The sequence below is a fragment of the Indicator indicator genome, chromosome 3 (assembly GCF_027791375.1).
Source record: "Indicator indicator isolate 239-I01 chromosome 3, UM_Iind_1.1, whole genome shotgun sequence".
Classification (NCBI taxonomy): Eukaryota; Metazoa; Chordata; class Aves; order Piciformes; family Indicatoridae; genus Indicator; species Indicator indicator.
Genome location: NC_072012.1, coordinates 38,416,271 through 38,433,692, shown reverse-complemented (window position 1 = coordinate 38,433,692; position 17,422 = coordinate 38,416,271). Strand labels below are relative to the sequence as shown.

At 40.7% G+C, this 17,422-nt stretch overlaps 1 protein-coding gene across 1 annotated transcript in view; it reads left to right on the top strand.

Moving 5' to 3' along the window:
- The first annotated feature begins 1,390 nt into the window (after nucleotides 1-1,390).
- The window catches only part of GXYLT1 (glucoside xylosyltransferase 1), a 28,190-nt gene continuing 12,158 nt past the window's right edge, over nucleotides 1,391-17,422 (top strand). Inside the window, exons 1-2 of the mRNA XM_054399665.1 lie at nucleotides 1,391-1,611; nucleotides 8,100-8,192. Of these exons, the coding sequence (XP_054255640.1) occupies nucleotides 1,391-1,611; nucleotides 8,100-8,192 (314 nt within the window). The remainder of the gene's footprint in view (nucleotides 1,612-8,099; nucleotides 8,193-17,422) is intronic.

The following is a 17,422-nucleotide window of genomic DNA, read 5'->3' as shown; positions in this document are numbered from 1 at the left end:
TGAAACCGAGTCAGCATTCCTCCTCTCTATCATGATGCACTATTAATACTTTTCATTCCCCACTGTGCCACTTCCCAGACCCTTCTTGTTCCCTAGAAGCATGACTTAGTGAGCTGGGATACCCCTTTCTCCTGGTGACTGCAAATGAATCCTTCGGACCCACAACCTCTCTGGGCAGCCTGTTCCAGTGCTTCTTCACCCTCACAGTAAAAAAAAAAAAAAAAAAAAAAAAAAAAAAAAAGCAATGTTGAGATGGAATTTCCTGTGATTGAGTTCACATCCACTAAATTACTAAAAAGACACTAGCTTCATCCTCTGGGCAGCCACCCTTTAAATATTTGTAGGCAGTGATAAGGTCTCCCATCAGTCTTCTGTTCTCCAGACTAAGCAGCCCCAGATTTGTGTCTTTCCTTATAAGAGAGATGGTCCAGTCCCTTAATCATCCTTGTAGCTCTTGATTGAACTCTTTCCAGTAATTCCTTGACTGTCTTGAACTGGGGAGCACAGAACTGTACGCAATATTCCAGATGTAACATAACTAGGGCTGAGCGGAGGAGAACGAAAGCTTCCCTGGACCCCCTGGAAACCCTCCTCTTAATGCTCTCGAGTATACCATTGGCCACCTGTACTAGTGCATGGTGTTACTCCTCTTCAGGAGCAGCACTTATCCTTGTTGAATACGAGGGAATATCCTTGTGAAGAGGCAGTTGTGCATATTTTCCATAGGAAAGTCAAAGATACAACATCAGCCTTGAGCAAGGGGATAAAAAGATGTTATTTTCAGGGGTCTTTAGCCTCATTTTTTTTCCCTTAGCAAAGACACGAGCCCGTGCGCTGAACCTGCGGACTTTGCGGAGTTGGTCAAGGTTTGTCACTACCTCTGCCAGGGACATTTCTTTCGATTTGTTCCCGAGGACTCATATTTTAGAGGTCTGAGCAGCCGGCGAGACCAAATTGACACCACGGGCCCTCTGGTGGAGCCAAGCAGCTTCTTCCAGATCCTCCTCAGGAGCATGTGTTCCACCAGCACCCCTGAGGGGAACACGCAGCAGCGTCCTCCAAGCCCTTTGAGCGGTAAAAGGGAGCTTCCAGGTTTTTTTTGCTTTTGGGGCAATTAAACGGTGACCTGCAGCCGCCACTACGTTACCTCCCTGCCCGGCCTCCAGCCCCACCCCACTGGTGGCACCTGGCTACCCACGGGCGTCTCGGGGATCGCCCCGCCCCCTGCTGTTAGCCCCGCCCCTCTCCAGCTCCGCCCCCTTCCTTTCGGCCCGTCTCATCGCATGCCGGGGCTGACGCTACCAGCGCCGCGTCCGTTGGGGCTCGCGCTGCTAGTTGGGCCCCGGCCGCCGCCTGGCGCTGCTGCCGGGGCCGGTGCCGGCGCCGGAGGATGCGGCGGTTCGCGCGGGTAGCGCTGCTGTGCCTGGGCTGCGGCGTCTGCTCGCTGCTGTACGGTTTCAGCCAGCTGGCCCTCTCCCTGGAGCAGGAGCCCGGCGGCGGCCGGGAATGGCAGGCCCCAGACTCCGCCGCGCCCAGTGCCCGGCGGCAGGCAGGCGGCGGCCGGGTGGCGGCGGGGGGGAGCACCGGACTAGGCGAAGCGGGGTCCAGCAGGTAGGAGGCGCGGGGAGCGGGCCGGGGAGGCGGGAACGCCGGCGGGCGGTGGTCTCCTCGCATTCCTGCGGGGAGGGTGGAGGAGGCGCGGGAGCGCGCTGGCTGCTTTCCCTCTGGCGGGTGGAGCGGGACTCAGCGCCAGCCCTCACCTCCCGCACGGGGCCGCGGGCGCCGCCGGCTAATCGGTGCCGGTCGGCAGCGCTCTAGCGGCTGCTCCGCTTGGGTGATGGGCCGGAGGCAAGTCTGCCGCAGCGATACCGGGCCGGGCAGGGCAAACGCTTGAGCGGGGCGGAGGTGGTGATGTCGCTGTGTGCTACCTCCCGATCAGCTCCGTCATCCCGCGGACCGGTTACCAGGGAACAGAGGTTGAAAAAGCCTTAAAAGCAAGCAGAAAAAAGAGAAAACTTTTAAGAGGTGGTGTTGCAGGAAAGCCAGGGGCCAAAGCCGGCTCCCGTGTACGTCCGCACAGCGGGACGTGCCCCGTCTGCGTGTGTCCGCTGCCAAGACATGGTGACAGGCAGGCGGGAGGAGGCTGGCGTGCTGCTTCGGGAGCTGGCCTACGAGTTCACAGCGCCCCGTGTGAAAATCAGCCGGCTCCCTTGTTGGAGCGGGGTACATGAAGTGAGGAGGGCGCGTTTTCTTCTCCTAAGCTAGGAATCTTTCATGATGTTACTTCTGAAACTTGATCACTTTGTTTGTCGAATATAACTTTATTTAAGCAAAACCATGTATGAGATTGTTTAATAAGTTCGTGTTCTCCCAGGGAACTGTGAGTTCGGTTCTGTAGTTAAAGTGAGCAGCTCACATTCTGCACAGCTTCATATTTCTGTTGTCTGCCTCTGTCTTCATCATCAGAAATTTGTATGCGATTGCACAGAAGGTGAGATTACAGAATGAAAAAAGTACTTGTTTTGTTTTAGGTTAGTTTCATGTTCCTATTCACCTGTGGCTACTAGAATGCTAATGCCAGGAAGAGAGGGGTGACAAGAAATCAGTTACTAAAGCTGGAGGAGAAATTAGGACCAGGCCTTTCTGGGCCAGCCAACCTCTCACTGTGTTTAGGTTTCACAGCAATTTAAATAACGCTAAGTTTGATGTTTTGGCGACTCTCTGTCCTTCCTAACGCTGCAGACACTCTGGCACTCCCCCGTTGCTTCTGCTCCTTTGATCATACAAGTGAGTTGATTTCAGGCACTGACCTGCCTGCATTTTGGCCAGCTAAATTCTCTGAATTGCCTCATCATGTAATTACGAAAGTGGTGGTGCAAAGGAATTAGGGAGATGACAGCTCTGACTTAATCCCTTTAAAGCATCATGAAACAGCATTCGGAGTTGCTGGGGGTGGAGTCAGATGAAATGTGAACCCCTCTTTTTGACTTCGGAGGATGTGTTCGGGTTTTTTCCCCATGCTTCTGCTTTAGTTCAGATTAATACAGATTATGAATCACAGCTGTGATTAACAATTTATTGTGAAAAGTTGAAATCTACTAGCTCCAAAGAACATGGTAACTGGAATAAGAGTTAAGCAGTTTTATTTAAGATTTAATTGTTTTCATCAATTTTTAATAGAAATGTGAGAAAGAATTATATGTGTTATATTTGTTTTAACAAAGAAAATATTACATTTGCATGAAGAAAACTTTTGTTGGGCAAAAAAGTAATTCTTGTTAGTAAACATGGAAACTACTTTCAGGTGCATCATGTTCCTGGTTAGCAGAAGAACCAAGTTTATTTTAAAAGCTGTACTTTTTTACTATTTCTACTAAAGTGTAGGTTTTAAATCGAAGGTACTAGGTTGGGGAGAACTCTAACAAGGTACAAGAAGCTTCTTGCTTGCTGGAGTGCAGTGGAATGTGAGAGAGAAACCTGCTCTGTTTTGCAACATGGGGAAACTTTACAAATGGAGAAAGTTATTTTCCAAAGGTCTTATGTGCTGTAAATTTTTCCTTGTGTGTACAGTTCCATGGGGGCGTATCTCCTTGCAAAATTGGTGTCTGACACCTGTGTGGGAAATCTTTACCTACAAACCACTGTCAAACTAAACAGGATGAGCATCATTCTGTAGTAAATTAATGAAGTTTTATGAGCTGATTGTACAAACAGCATGTGTAAAACTTGGGTGTGAATCAGTCCTTTAGAATAGTCTCTAAAAGGCTTTTGTTTAATGGGAAAAAAAGTCTGTCCTGTGTCAGTTAAGAAGTGCCCCACAAAATGTTTCTTTAGATGCATGTTTCAATTATTGTCAAATATTAAATTGTATGACATTCACTTGTGTAACTGGGGCACACATCTTGGTGAATGTATCGGCAGTTTTCATTTCTATATTTAGGCTATTTCTTTAGTGGAGGCTGAGTGTGATGAAGTTTAGCATTTCATGTGCATTAATAGTAACTTTCAGTAACGATTTTCTTTAGTTGTTTGCTCCAAAAATACAGTTTGGCAAAACAAATGTCACTGCCATCTGAAGGCGTTTACACAGTCAGCAGTGATGTCCCATTCTGTTGAACCAAGAAGGAATTACTTTGCCTTAACAATCTAGTTTGTGTATGACATAAAAGCAGAAAGAGCTCAATCATATTCTGTGATGGGAGGGATGCCAAGATTTCTGGTAGTTTTCAGAAGCCTGCAAACATGAAAACTGCAAGCTTTGAATAAAACTTAATTGTACCACACCTGGAAGAATTTTGCAATAGTGATGATGCTTTTAAGTAGAAATCTTTAATTAAAGAGGAAGTACCATATTGAAACTAGAATTACAGGTTGAGGCAAGATCCTCCAAAAAACACAATAATTCAGGGGAGCTTGTTGAGTAATCATTTTGGTAAGGAGTTGTTTGTTTCAAAGGCTACAGTAGCCTGAGGAGCAAAATGACTAGAAACTAAAGTCATGTATCTTGAAACTTGATATAAATAGCTGGAAAACGTTACAAGAATGTGTTAAATAAATCCAAAGATTGTGTTTTAGCTGTGAAGAAATATTAATGTTGAACTCATTCCGATGAGAAATTTAGTAATGGTCAGTACTATCATACATAATAGCTAAATGAACAATGGATCTAAACTTGAAAATAGGAAAATACTGAAGTGTCTACTTCCAGAAAATACAAAGCCAGTGTATGTAGTTAACCTTTTTTCATTTGTGACTATGATTTATAGATGAAGAAGGCTGTGAAAAAATCAGAACAACAGAATGAATAAATGCTACTTGCTACATGCAGGTCACTTAATAGTGCTCAAGTCTGCTGTCTGTGGAGTATCCTTTCAAGTCAGACTTTCTCCATATACTTTCAGATCAGTTATTTAGCAGACTGTGCTTATGAGAAGTGCATCTTTAGTTAATTTTATCAATATTGCCACTTCAGTTAGGGAGATAACGTTTGAGAAGTAGAGCAGGCATCAGTTTTGTAAATACAGTGAGGTTAATGAATTTGACTCTCTTAAAACATTTTAAAGTTGTGCTGTGGTTTAGCCATACTGATACTTTTGGCCTGGGCAAACTCGCAGGGCTTGCAGCTCCAGTTCAGTTGCTGGTACTCAGACCCTCTGGGATATGCACATGCATGCAAAAATTAATACACCAGGGATCCTTCCAGTTCCTGGTCTTAGCACTGTGGCAGCTGGCCACCAGATTGCCTTGTGCAAATTGGCCTTTTGGATAGCTGGTCCAGACATATGGCCTTAACATTAGCCAACCCTCAACCCCCAGGGCTTCTCTGGTGGCTGGCTTAGACCCTTCTGGTCCTTCCAGTAGCTGTCCCTCAGACCATAGTCACTTGCAGCTAGATGAAGAACTTCTTTCAGTCGCTCAGAGCCTCTGTTCTCTGCAAAGTCTGGCCCAGCCTGGTGGCCTGATACTTGACTCCAGAGCTACTTGCTGGCTAGTCTGGCTTGATACTTGCTAGTGATTATGTGCACCAACATGTGCACCTGCACTGTGTGCATGTGTCTCTCCAGCTTCTGTCACTGCCTCTGATCTGCACCCATCTTTTCCTTTGCCGGCACTTTGACCTTTTTGGCCGTTTGTGCTGACTGGCAGCAACCTATTGGCATGTGACTGGACCCTCTTTCTGTTTTTGCATTCTCATTCCTCCCAGTCCGCTTTTATGCCACACACTTCTGCAGGCAGTAAATTCTGTAGGTCGTTGGTAAGGTGGTCTGGAGAGCTTCTCCTATTGTCTCATCTGGTGGATCTTCTACACGGCTCATAGGGCTGACTGCTTTTCCACGCTGGGGCTAGGTCAGGGTACTCCGTGTGCCTGGGTTACATTGCTGGGTTTCCTTCACCTGACATTCTTTTCTGCTTTCTATTTGTGAATACTGGCCTTCAATCACATCATCTATAACAAGTCTGAGCAAATTATCCCTGACGAATACTGAAGGAGACTATTCCTGTTTGACTAGTAACCTTGCTCAGGTGACAATGACTGTGTCTGATGAACTGATACAATGTGTCTCCCTAGCTTTGTAAAACACTTGTGGTACTTCTTTTTAATCTAAGCTTTCCTTGAGTTTTATTTGAAGTAAAAAAAAAAAAAATCACCTTCATGAATGACATTTTGAATTATCTTGTTGTGAATAACAAGAATGAAATGCTGTTCAATGATGCTAGTCTCTTGATCCTTTTTATGTGAAAGCTTTATGAAATACAGTAGTATAACTGACTCAAGGTCAGTTGAGAGAGACTTCTGTTGGCAGGAGAAAAGTCTTAGTCTAACATGAGGTAGATTATGTACACATATATCCGAGTAATTTTTTTTTTCAAATGTGAAATTTGTGAATCAAATCCATGTAATTGTGCTAAACAAGATACTGGAAAGGCCTAATATGTTAGAAGAATGCCTTGGGCATTAATTCAAGCTTCCCTTACTAGGCTGGATAGGATAGTAGTTCAAGGCAGATAAGAAGGCACACTTCTTGACAACTGAAAGAGGCATCCCGTGTAATAATAATATAAGCTTCCAAACCAGAAAGCTGTTTTTGAGAGAGAATCTATTAATTTATCCTAAAAAGTAATGTGAGACAGTTACTTCAAAAAGGTACACAGTGGAAGCTGTAAAGGCCATTCTTTAGATAAGCACAAGCTCTTAATATGCCTTGAGGTTTTTATGAAACTTCAAAAGGCACAAAGATTAATGTAAGAAAGAATCTGGAAGAGAGAACTAGTAGTTTTATACAGCTTTCCCCGGAGAAGTGGAGCTATCCCAGTCACAATCTATGTTATCCTTTTTTGTACCTGGATATTTATTTGTGGAGACCATTCTTAAGTCATGAGGTAGAATCAGTTGATTAATTCTTGCAAACACATGTATCTACAGGATGCAAAGATTTCCTGCAATGTCTACCAAAGAACTTCTCCACCCTCCCCCCGCAACACTTACTGAGGCTTTGTGAAACACTGTGTTTATCAGGTAATTTTTCTCAAGTGTAGAAAAAGGAAGAAATGCAGCTTGTCATTTTTGATGCTACATTAATCTATTCAATCTGATAGTTGTGAAACGTTTACCTTTACACCTTTACCTAACACTACCAAGATGAGGCTGATTCCTTTCAAACTTGCAAAGCCAGCTTCCAGTAGATTTGAGCTGCAGGCCTTAAATTAATACCTTTCCATCATCAAGTTTTTGTATGGGTTTCTTCTTGTCTATCTTTTATTCACAAGTTGCAATGGAGGTTAAACACTATTAGCATTTTATCACTGGAGCGGTTAAGAGGGAGCTGAGGAAGTCACTCAAGAGTTGCTGTGCAGTATTCTACTTGCTCATTTAGATTTTATCTTGATGTTGTTTTCCTCACCAGAACCCTTGAAAACACATTTCCATTGTTCTTTTTGATTATTTCTTATACTACTGTTGCATAACATGTAGTGGTGGACTAGTAAAACCTGCTTTTTTTAGTTGTTAGTGTACTACAAGTCAACAAATTATTACCTTGCCATTAGTATGGAGAAGGAAAATGTGCCAGATATTATGGTTATTATTTCTGTATTCGAGTAATGCTCCATTACAAAACAAGGGAATTAATTGGTGTTGCAAAGCCCTGGGGTTTTTTGTTAAAAATCAGGTTTGAGCCAAATAGAGTCATGGATTAATAAGGATTGAGCTTAAATAGACAATGTAACTTTGAAAAATTTCTACTTGCTTTTCTGCTTGAAGTAGACAAAAGTATTGCAAAGGTGAAGGAATACTTTCCATCAGTAAGTGTTGCTCTTCAATCTATTACCTATGGACTCTCCCTAAGCCAAGAACAACATATAATGACCCACAAAAATCCCAACCACTCAAAGTATATGTACAGGAAAGGCTAAAGGGAGGGGACCACTATTCCTTAAAAGAATTCACCTTTGTTTGTATTATCCAAATTCCATTACATAGACAGTCTTCAGCCAGGTAATTAACGATTCAAATTATTTTTAAGCTAGAAACAAATCCATTTAACTTTGCCATAAAATCAGTAACATTTATATAGGTTATTTTTGTCTTATCCTGTTAGGTGTAAGAATTTGTCTGTATCTTTCTGGAATTCCTATTGGATGCTGCCCTCTGATGTTTGTGGAATGAACTGCTTTTGGGAAGCTGCTTTTAGGTAGGATCTATTATTAAACAGTACTTTATTATTTGATTACAGACAGGTATAGCTGATAATTATTCTTGGCTATTTAGCAAGGTGATAAAGCAGAATATTTTCGTATGCATTTCACCTGCTTATGTTATGGTTGCTTTTAGCTGGGCTTTCTCTATTTTATTGTGATTTTAAAATTGTAGATCCAAGTGATGTTATAAAGATTAGATTTTTTTTCAGTTATGTTGATTCATTGAATAGAGACTTGCTAATGTTGCTAAAAAGTCTATCTGAATATAGTCTGGAAAGTTACAGATTAATAATTATTTTTGATAAATAAAACTTGCTGCACAGTAGTAGACGTGTTGTGATTTGCAATAAAAACTGGCAGATATGTTTGGTAATTTGTTTGGAGGGTTTCTAATTTAAATTATATATTTTGTAGAATTCAAGGAGAGTATTTCATTCAAAAGCACTGAAAACAACCTTTCTAGAACATGCTTTAGGGCACAGTATGTTAAAGCATAGATTGTGTTCTTGAAGTTGCATCTTTAACAATAATTTCAAATGTTTTGATGTGGTTGCTCAGATGCTTTAGGCTCTTAGATTACAGAAGTAGCTGTACAGAAAAAATCTTAAGCTGCTTGACAGTATGTTTTCTAAACTGCATAGTTATCTTCAGTATGTAACTAAAGTTGTAAGTAATTTTTTTCTTAAATTTAAAATTTTACTGATCATTCTTTGATATGGTTGCCTTCCTGCTATAGGCCATGATGCTGTTGACCCTCTTGGCCACCTGGGTGCACTGCTGGCTCATGTTCAGCTGGGCATCCACCAGCACCCTCAGATCCTTTTCTACTGGCCTGCTTTCCAGCCACTCTGCCTCAAGCCTGTAGTGTTGCTTGGGATTATTGTGACCAAAGTGCAGGACCTGGCTCTTGGTCTTGTTGAACCTCATTCCGCTGACCTCAGACCACAGATGTTACTTGTCTAGATCTCTCTGCAGTGCCTTCCTACCCTTGAGCAGGTCAACACTCCTGCTCAATTTAGTGTCATCTGCAAACTTGCTGATGATGCCTTCAATCCCCTCACCCAAATCATTGCTAAAGATATTAAACAGAACTGGCCCCAGTACTGAGCCCTGGGAAACGCTGCCTGTGACCACCTGCCAGTTGGATTTAACTATGTTTGTCAGAACTCTTTGGTCCCAGATGTCCAGCCAGTTTTTAATCCAGTAAAGAATGGGCTGCAGGTTTCTCAAGGAGACTGCTGTAGGAGAGAGTGTCAAAGGCTTTACTAAAATCCAGGTAGACAACGTCCACAGCCTTTCCCTCATTCTCTAGGTGGGTCCTGTGGTCATAGAAGGAGATGAGACTGGTCAAGCAGGACCTGCCTTTCATGAACCCATGCTGACTGGGCCTGACCCACCGTTATTCTGCGCTTGCTGTGTGAGTGCACCCAAGATGAACCGTTTAATAATCTTCCCTGGAACTGAGGTCAGGCTAACAGGCCTGTAGTTCCCTTTTTGTAGATGGGTGTCATGTTGGCCAGCCTCCAATTGTCTGGCACCTCCTCTGTTAATCAGGACTGATGATAGATGATGGAGAACAGCTTGGCAAGCTCCTCTGCCAGCTCCCTCAGCCCTCCCAGGTGAATTCCATCTGGCCCCATAGACTTGAGAGTGTCCAGGTGGCATAACAGGTTGTTTCCTCCTGGGTTATGGGGAGTTGATACTGCTCCCCATTCTTACCAGGAGGCTGAATACCCTGAGGATAATGGGTCTGACTATTAAGGACTGTGGTCTGTAACAGACTCCTAACAGGATATCTGCCTTGTTGGCCTTTCCCCTTCCCCTTACCCACAAGCACCTGACCTTACCATCACAGTTGTTGAGTTCTACATGATCAAAACGCTAACAGTGCCACTCCACCACCTCTCCTTCCCTGCCTATCTCTTCTGAAGAGCTTACAGACTTTCATTGCAGTATTCCAGTCAGGATAGTCATCCCACCACATTTCTGTGATGGCAAATATGTCATAGCTGTCCTGCTGTACAATGGCTTCTAGAATAACACAAAATAATTGCAGTTCAGTTTCAGCTTTGGATATGGGTTATAATTTTGTTTGTTTCAAACAAAATGTGTGTTGTACTAGATGCACTGTGAAACTGAAGGGTTTAGAACTTTGATTTATTTCATCTTATGCTTTGAAAAAAAATACTTAGTAGCTGTACTCAAGTTTGCAGTAAGAATTTTGGAGGAATGAACTTAACCCCATGCAAGTTTATTAACCACACCAAATGGCGTCTAGCATTCTTGTTTTCTGAGATTGTACACACAAGGCCACTTCAAGATTCTTCATGAAGATAGAACTTCTTGAGAGCTTTTTCTGTAAAGAGGCAACATTGTGGTTCTAAACTGACTATCTTTTGAAAGGAGAGTTTTACTGTAGCATCTTACTCCAAATAATTTGATCCTGTGTTGACTAAGCCTTTGTGTTCTTGTTAAATTCAGTTAATGTAGTGAGGTGCAGAGTAAAACTGGACTTTGAAGAGGTTGGGAGATATGCGGAAAAACTAAGAGTTACATATCTGACAAAAATCTTAGTATAGCTAACTCCACTGCCTGTAGGTGTGTCAACAAAATAATAGAGATTCCAATGAGTTTGCTTTTCATAGAAATGTCAGTCTGGTCCTTGAACTGCACTAATGCTTACCTTAAATACTGTATTTGGCCTGGTTTAATCCATAAAAGTGAACAATGTTATTTTTCTGGATCATAAATCAGTTTGTGAGATTCTGGTGTTCTATTCTTACTGCTTCAATAAATTAACCTAATGAGTTTGTTCAGAGCAGCATGTCATATAGTCAATTTTTTTTTGCCAGTAGTAGATTCATAAAATTAATTTTAATGTTAGAATGTCTCCCTTCTCTTTTTCAATGAGGTTATTCTAATATTCAGCTTTTGGATTTGCTGGTTCTAATAATGGACAATAAGGATCTTGTCTCTAAGTTAATCAGTATAAGACCTGCTGCCTGTACTGTGTGCACAGAGGATTTTGAAAGTATTCTGCTGCCACGTTTTTTATCACCACTCTGATTAGCAGCATTCTGAAACAGAATGTCCTGTGTTGTGCTTTTGGTACAGAATATTTGTTAGCTTTTGTATTGGAAGAGGAAGTATGAGATGACTTTTACATGCAGTGGTATAGACTATAATTTTTTTTTTTTAATTGGGTTTTGCATGATCTGAAAAACAGGACTTCTCTAAACCAGCTACCTCATTGGAAGATGAGGCTTCAGACATATAGTCAATTTTAAAATTATTTATATATTATAACTTCAAACCTAATCTACTAATTGAGTTTGTAATTGAAGGGATGACATTTGGACATCATATGCACTGGTATCATTAGCATACTTTTACAAAATAAGCTCTGATTATGACCTATTTTTAATTCACTGCAGCGGTAGGAAGCTAATAAGTTGAGTAAAAAATAGATAATTTCTGTAGTTACCTTGATCCTACTTCTAATAACTGTGGAAATGATCTAGCAGTTGATTCCTCATCAGTGCAGGCTTTGTTGCCTTCTCTCTCTACCTACTTGCTTTTCTAGAAACTGAAGGTTGCAGGGTTAGGTTCATTAGTGATTTATTTGGATTAAATACAAAGCATTAAAAGAAAAACAGCTGTGATAAGTAAGCTATCTGTATTGTATTTACATATCTACCACTTATTTTTCTGAGGCACATTGTAGTGCCAAGTTTGAAATAATACAGGCTGATTATATGAAAATACTTCTCCTGAGTATTCTGATAAATACAATTTGCATTTTCCATGCAGATTGTCAAAAAACTTGTATAGGTAATATACTTTTAGTGATAATGTGATTACCTTTTTATACTGAAGATGATAACACATTTGCATTGGGCTTGTTTGTTCTTAAGTGTAAATAACTTTGACACAGCTGAGCTTGGCAACCTCGTCCATTTGCTTACAATAAAAGGAAAGAAAAAAGGAACGTTAGTTTAATAACAGCATCATGAAAGACTGAGAGACTTCATTAAATAAACTTGTTTAGGAAGCATGCCTCATGCATTACTGTATGAAAAGAAATCAAAGAAAAGCAAGCCTGTAACTGCATCAGAACCAGTGTAGGAAAACTGGATATACAATAATTTTTTAAATGCTTTTTGTAAGCTACAAAATAATTCTTACATTGTATTATCATTATATAATATGGTGGTAGTTGTACATAAAAATGAGGGGTGCAAATTAGGATGATGGCAGTTTTCTCAGAAGATGACAAATGATTTTACTTTGTCAAAAACTGTATTGTATGAAGAATGGTAACTCCTTGGTGGGCTGGAGTAACATCTGAAAGGACAAATGAGGTAAATTTATTGCTTCAGTTATTCATAACAGTCTCTGCTTTCAGTACGTGGATGCTAATCTTTCCTCCCTTGGCTTCCCCAGTCATGTTAAGGTACTAGGAGAAGACATTGACAGTGACATTGGTCAGGGACCTTCCTGTTGATCCTTAGGCAGGTTATTAGTAGTACCTCAATAGATGAGAATCTAGTGCACAAAATTGTAACACAGAATTAAGTCTGACTGTGGTTCTCTTGTGGCTTTCCATAGTAACAGTGCCACTGTACTCGAATGTGGCTTTAAAAAAACAAAGGAGAAAATTGCTCTCAGTCACACTGACAAGTCTTTGAACTGTACCCAGGTATGCATTAGAGGTGGCTACTTTAGAAGGTTTGGAGCTTGGAAGGTGGCTGTGTGTGTATGCAGCAGATGATGTGCTATGATCTCAGTGAAGTAGGCTAGGATTGGGACAGGCTTAATGATCACAAATCAGATGTAGCTGTATACAGGAATCCTTATGTATATCTGGGTGTTCTGAGGGTTTGGCACTCCCACCTGCGTTCTTCATGTGTTACACAAGAATAAGAACAGATGAACCCTACCTTAAATGTATGCAGAAGACACCCTCACTGCAGTATCTTGTGCCACGTCTAGAGGGAGAACCTAAGATTTTCATGGCGTGGTTCTGATTAGTGTTTTAGCGATGATATGATTTGAGGCATGCTTGTTTGTTTTTCCAAGAAGTTGAGCTGGGATGCAGTGAAAGTTCTAGAAGTACAACCCATCAAAACATACCTCTGTATCTTACTACCAAATTATCACTTAATAATTTTAATTAACCTAGTAATACTAATTTAAAATACTGTGTGTCATGGTGTACATCTTTAAACATGAGGCAGTGTCTTAACAGACAGGTTCTGGAAAACCTTGTAGCAGATTCATTGGGCGTACCCAGCTATGTTCTTCCGTGTCCTGGTTTAAGGCAGTCTGCTCTAACAAGACTCATTCCCACGATGGTGAGAGAATGAAACACACAAAATGCCCTGTGGGCTGAGATAAAGAAAGTTTAATGGAATAATACGATACTGTGTGAATGAGCAAACAAGCCAAACCAGCAAAACCAATCAGCAAACAAGCTAGCATCTGGAAAAGTGCAGCATCCAAGCCAGCAGCCAGCTAAGCGGAAGAGACTCCAACCCTCCCCACCCTCCCCACCCCAAAATCAGAAGCTGAAATAAAGCCCCTGGAAACAGGAAGCATCTCAGGTTTCAGCCTCAACTCCAAGCCCCGTGATCCTTTTCTTTATCCAGTACTTCATTATAAACCTGTAATGACATCAGCATGGTATCAGATACCACTAGCTGGTTCAGCTGGCTGAACCTGTGGCACTCTATCAGAGGTTATTGACCCCACATCAGAATTAATCAGTACAGAATGAAGGTCTATAACACAAAAACTTCAGGACAAGACTTGTACCTGGCCTTATGCTTCTTAAGTTTAAAGTGTATGTTTTGCTTCACAGTGTCAAAGTTAGTTGTTTGTTTTGCTTCTTGGGAGTATGTGTGGTGCTCTCTCTCAAGTGTTTTATTTCATTCTTTTTTACTGACACTTACATGTAATTAGTGTCATCAGACAAATGAAATTCTGTTATTTATTCGTAAACACTCAAATCCTGTCATGGCTTCCTATCTTCTGTTGGATTACAGGTGTATTCTTTGCTCTTCCATTTTAATTACCAGAGGATTTCTTTTTCTCCACAGCAACCAGGACTGCCACAGTATTGATTTTTTTTTTCTTTACAGATTAGGGCTGTCTATCCAAAAGCCTTACTAAAATACAGTTTGTGTTTAATTTTTACAGTTTCTCCTTGGAGTTCTCCCACACCAAAACATCAGGCTACTAGGAATTAGAAATAAAAATCTGTATTTGCATTCTTGTGCTTTCCATGTGACATCTCAGCTTTTGGTTTTTTGGTTTTTTTTTTGGGGGGGGGAGGAAGTATCTCCTCACTTTTGAAAGTGTCTTAACACTTTTCATAACCTGGACTTGAGGTTCAATAAGGCTCTAATACCAGATCTGTGATATTCTGATACCAAATTTACTCAGATTCAGACAAATTAGAGTTCTTGTAAATAATATTTGATTTTGCTCACGGCCAACTCAGCTACTGAACTGATGAAAAAATAAATTAAAATCCATATTTCTGAAAACTTTTGTATCATTAGGTCATATCACACCCAGGGCTGTCTAACTGAAAAAGGTTTTCCTTTCCCTATCTTCTGGTGAGGTAACTTCAGTGGAGAGCAGTGGAGGAAAGATGGGGAAAGGGTTACAGTAGCCTGGAAAATTCAGGAAGAAGAAGTAGAGGAGTTGAGAGGTGACAGTTTTGAAAGGAATTAGGGTGAAGACTGAAGTCATGTACATGTAATGAAGAAGGGAGTGAGATAAATCATGGCATAGATAACTGTCTCTGTGGGTGGAACATGTTGATACTGAAGGTGAGACTATAGAGTTCAAGCTCGTAAGCTCTGCTGGACAACTTAAACTTTATGCTGCTTCTAGTGGGAGGAGGAGGGAAAAGTGATGAAATGTTCTGGTAGCAGAAGGTTAGCACAAGAGCTAAATAATTAATGTCCCTGGATGAAGATGGAGCAGATATTTCCCTCAGGGAGTGGAGCAAGATACATATGTAAGGGAGAGGAGCAGCACTGAGGTCTGATTATTAAAAACGAAGTGAGCAGTATGCAGGGAAGTCAAATGCAGCTTGTAATTACTAAAGGATGTCTCTTCATTGAGTCTGGAGTAAGAACCACAGTTTTGGAGTCTCATAACTAGTCCTGTTGTTATGCCTGTGAAAATATATATCTCATCCCTGTCTTGGTGGATAGCACCCAGAGGGAATGGTGTCTCTCTCCAATGGCTTCTTGCTCCATCTGCTTCAAGGATAAAGCTTTGTGTTGTGGACTTATAAATCTGAGTCCGGTTGTTCCCCGTGTTGTGCAACCAGAAATTCAGTTATTAGCTTTTTCTAAATATTTTTATGTCTTTTCAAGAAATTATTTTAAAGCACATCTTAAAGTTGAATTCAAGAACTCGTAAAACAGAGACTGTCTGAACGAGGTAGCTGTAAAAAGCATTATAAAATGATCTGTCTGGGTTTTGTTGTGTAGCTTTTTTTTTTTTTTTATTCACAAATTTTACTAGCTGTGAAAATAATAAAATACAGTCTTTGAATCTCAAGGTGTTGTAGAGATTATGTTTTAGAAATTGCATCAAATTTGACATCATTTTCATCATACCTTATTCATGGAAAGCTATGGGCTTACACATATAGTTCAGGAACTTGGCTTTCAGCTATGCAGTTGGTGTAGGTTGTGCCCTTATTTATCACATGACCTTGCAATATCACTGTAGGCTTTCATGACTTCAGGGCTTAATTACTGTAATTCCCTTTCAGTGGATTAGCGATGAGGCTAATCTGCTTCTTGCAGCTTGTTGAGACTGCAGCAGTATACTTATTTGTGGGTTTCCGCTACCCTCATCACATTCAGGTTGCTTTGTGTTTTTTACATTAGCTACTTACTACATGGTGTAATGTTTAAATTAGCTTTATGTATAAAGGTCTGAATGGGCATGCCTCCATTACATTTAAAGATTCTTTTCCCCCTCCGTTAACGTGAACTAATTTTCCAGGTTTTGCTGCAAGATTTAAGAAAGGTTTCCATCTGGATTAAATTATCTGAATACAAACATCTGAATATAGATGTCTATGTCAAGTAGGTCTTACGTGTTCATTAAAATTGAAAGTGTGTAGAGAATGATCCAGCTGACTAGCTGTTAGGTTGCTGAGAAGTGGTTGGTGTTAACCTAGAAGTGCTTGAGTACCCTAGATGTCTCCTTAGGACTAGTAGATGTAATGTGATCTTTGAGACATCCAGTCCTTTTGGAGTGGCACCTGGGGGTCAGATGGATTATTCTAGAGCTTATTAGATGGCACTATACCTATGTTAAAAAAAATTGACTCAAGTTGCAGGTATTTACACTGAAATGAAATTAATTGCTGTTTATGCAACGTACCCTGCTCACTGGGTCTACATTGGCTTTAACGAGACTTTGGACATAGTCAGCATCTTTGTTTAGGTGTCTTATTTTGGATCTGAATCCTACCTGTGAGGTCTTTCATCCATGTGATATTTATGATTTAATTTAAGACTATCTGTATATTCTAATTAAAATTTTACTAAACTTAAGTCTCTGCAGTACTGGATTTTTTTTAGTTTTGAGGCATTCAACACTTCCAAAACTCAGAATGTTTTTTAAATGCAGACATTATTTATGACATTAAACTTCATCAGTTTTATAGTGATATCTTTGCTTGTATTTTGCCTCAAGGAACTCAAAATAATCATAGAATCAAAAAATGTACTGGGTTGTAAGGGACCTTTGTAGGTCATTTAGTCCAGACCCCTCCCTATGTTGCTCTTCTATGCCTTAAAAAGACATATTGTCATATTGTCTTTTGTCAATTTAAAAGCAAACTGGTGTCTAAATGTTTTACATATGTACCTTGGGTGGAGATTGTGCTAAGAAACAAATCTGTTATTTTCTGGTTTGAAGCATCTCTCTTTGGCCAGTTTCCAAGAATGGGTGGTATGTTTGCCAAGCATTTCTCTACTTTTATTGCTTTGGGGAAGTCTATTCTAACAAGAATTTTTTCTGTCAGCATAACTTGGAATTCATCTTGTAATTTAAAATGTCAGTTACTGTTAGTTCTGTTAGCCTCTGTGCTCCAATAGTCCATGTGAGTAGCTCAAGCACAGAATACTGTTTTGAAGACTGGCTTTGAGCTGACATAACTTTAAAATCTTTGAAAGCTTTTCTAATG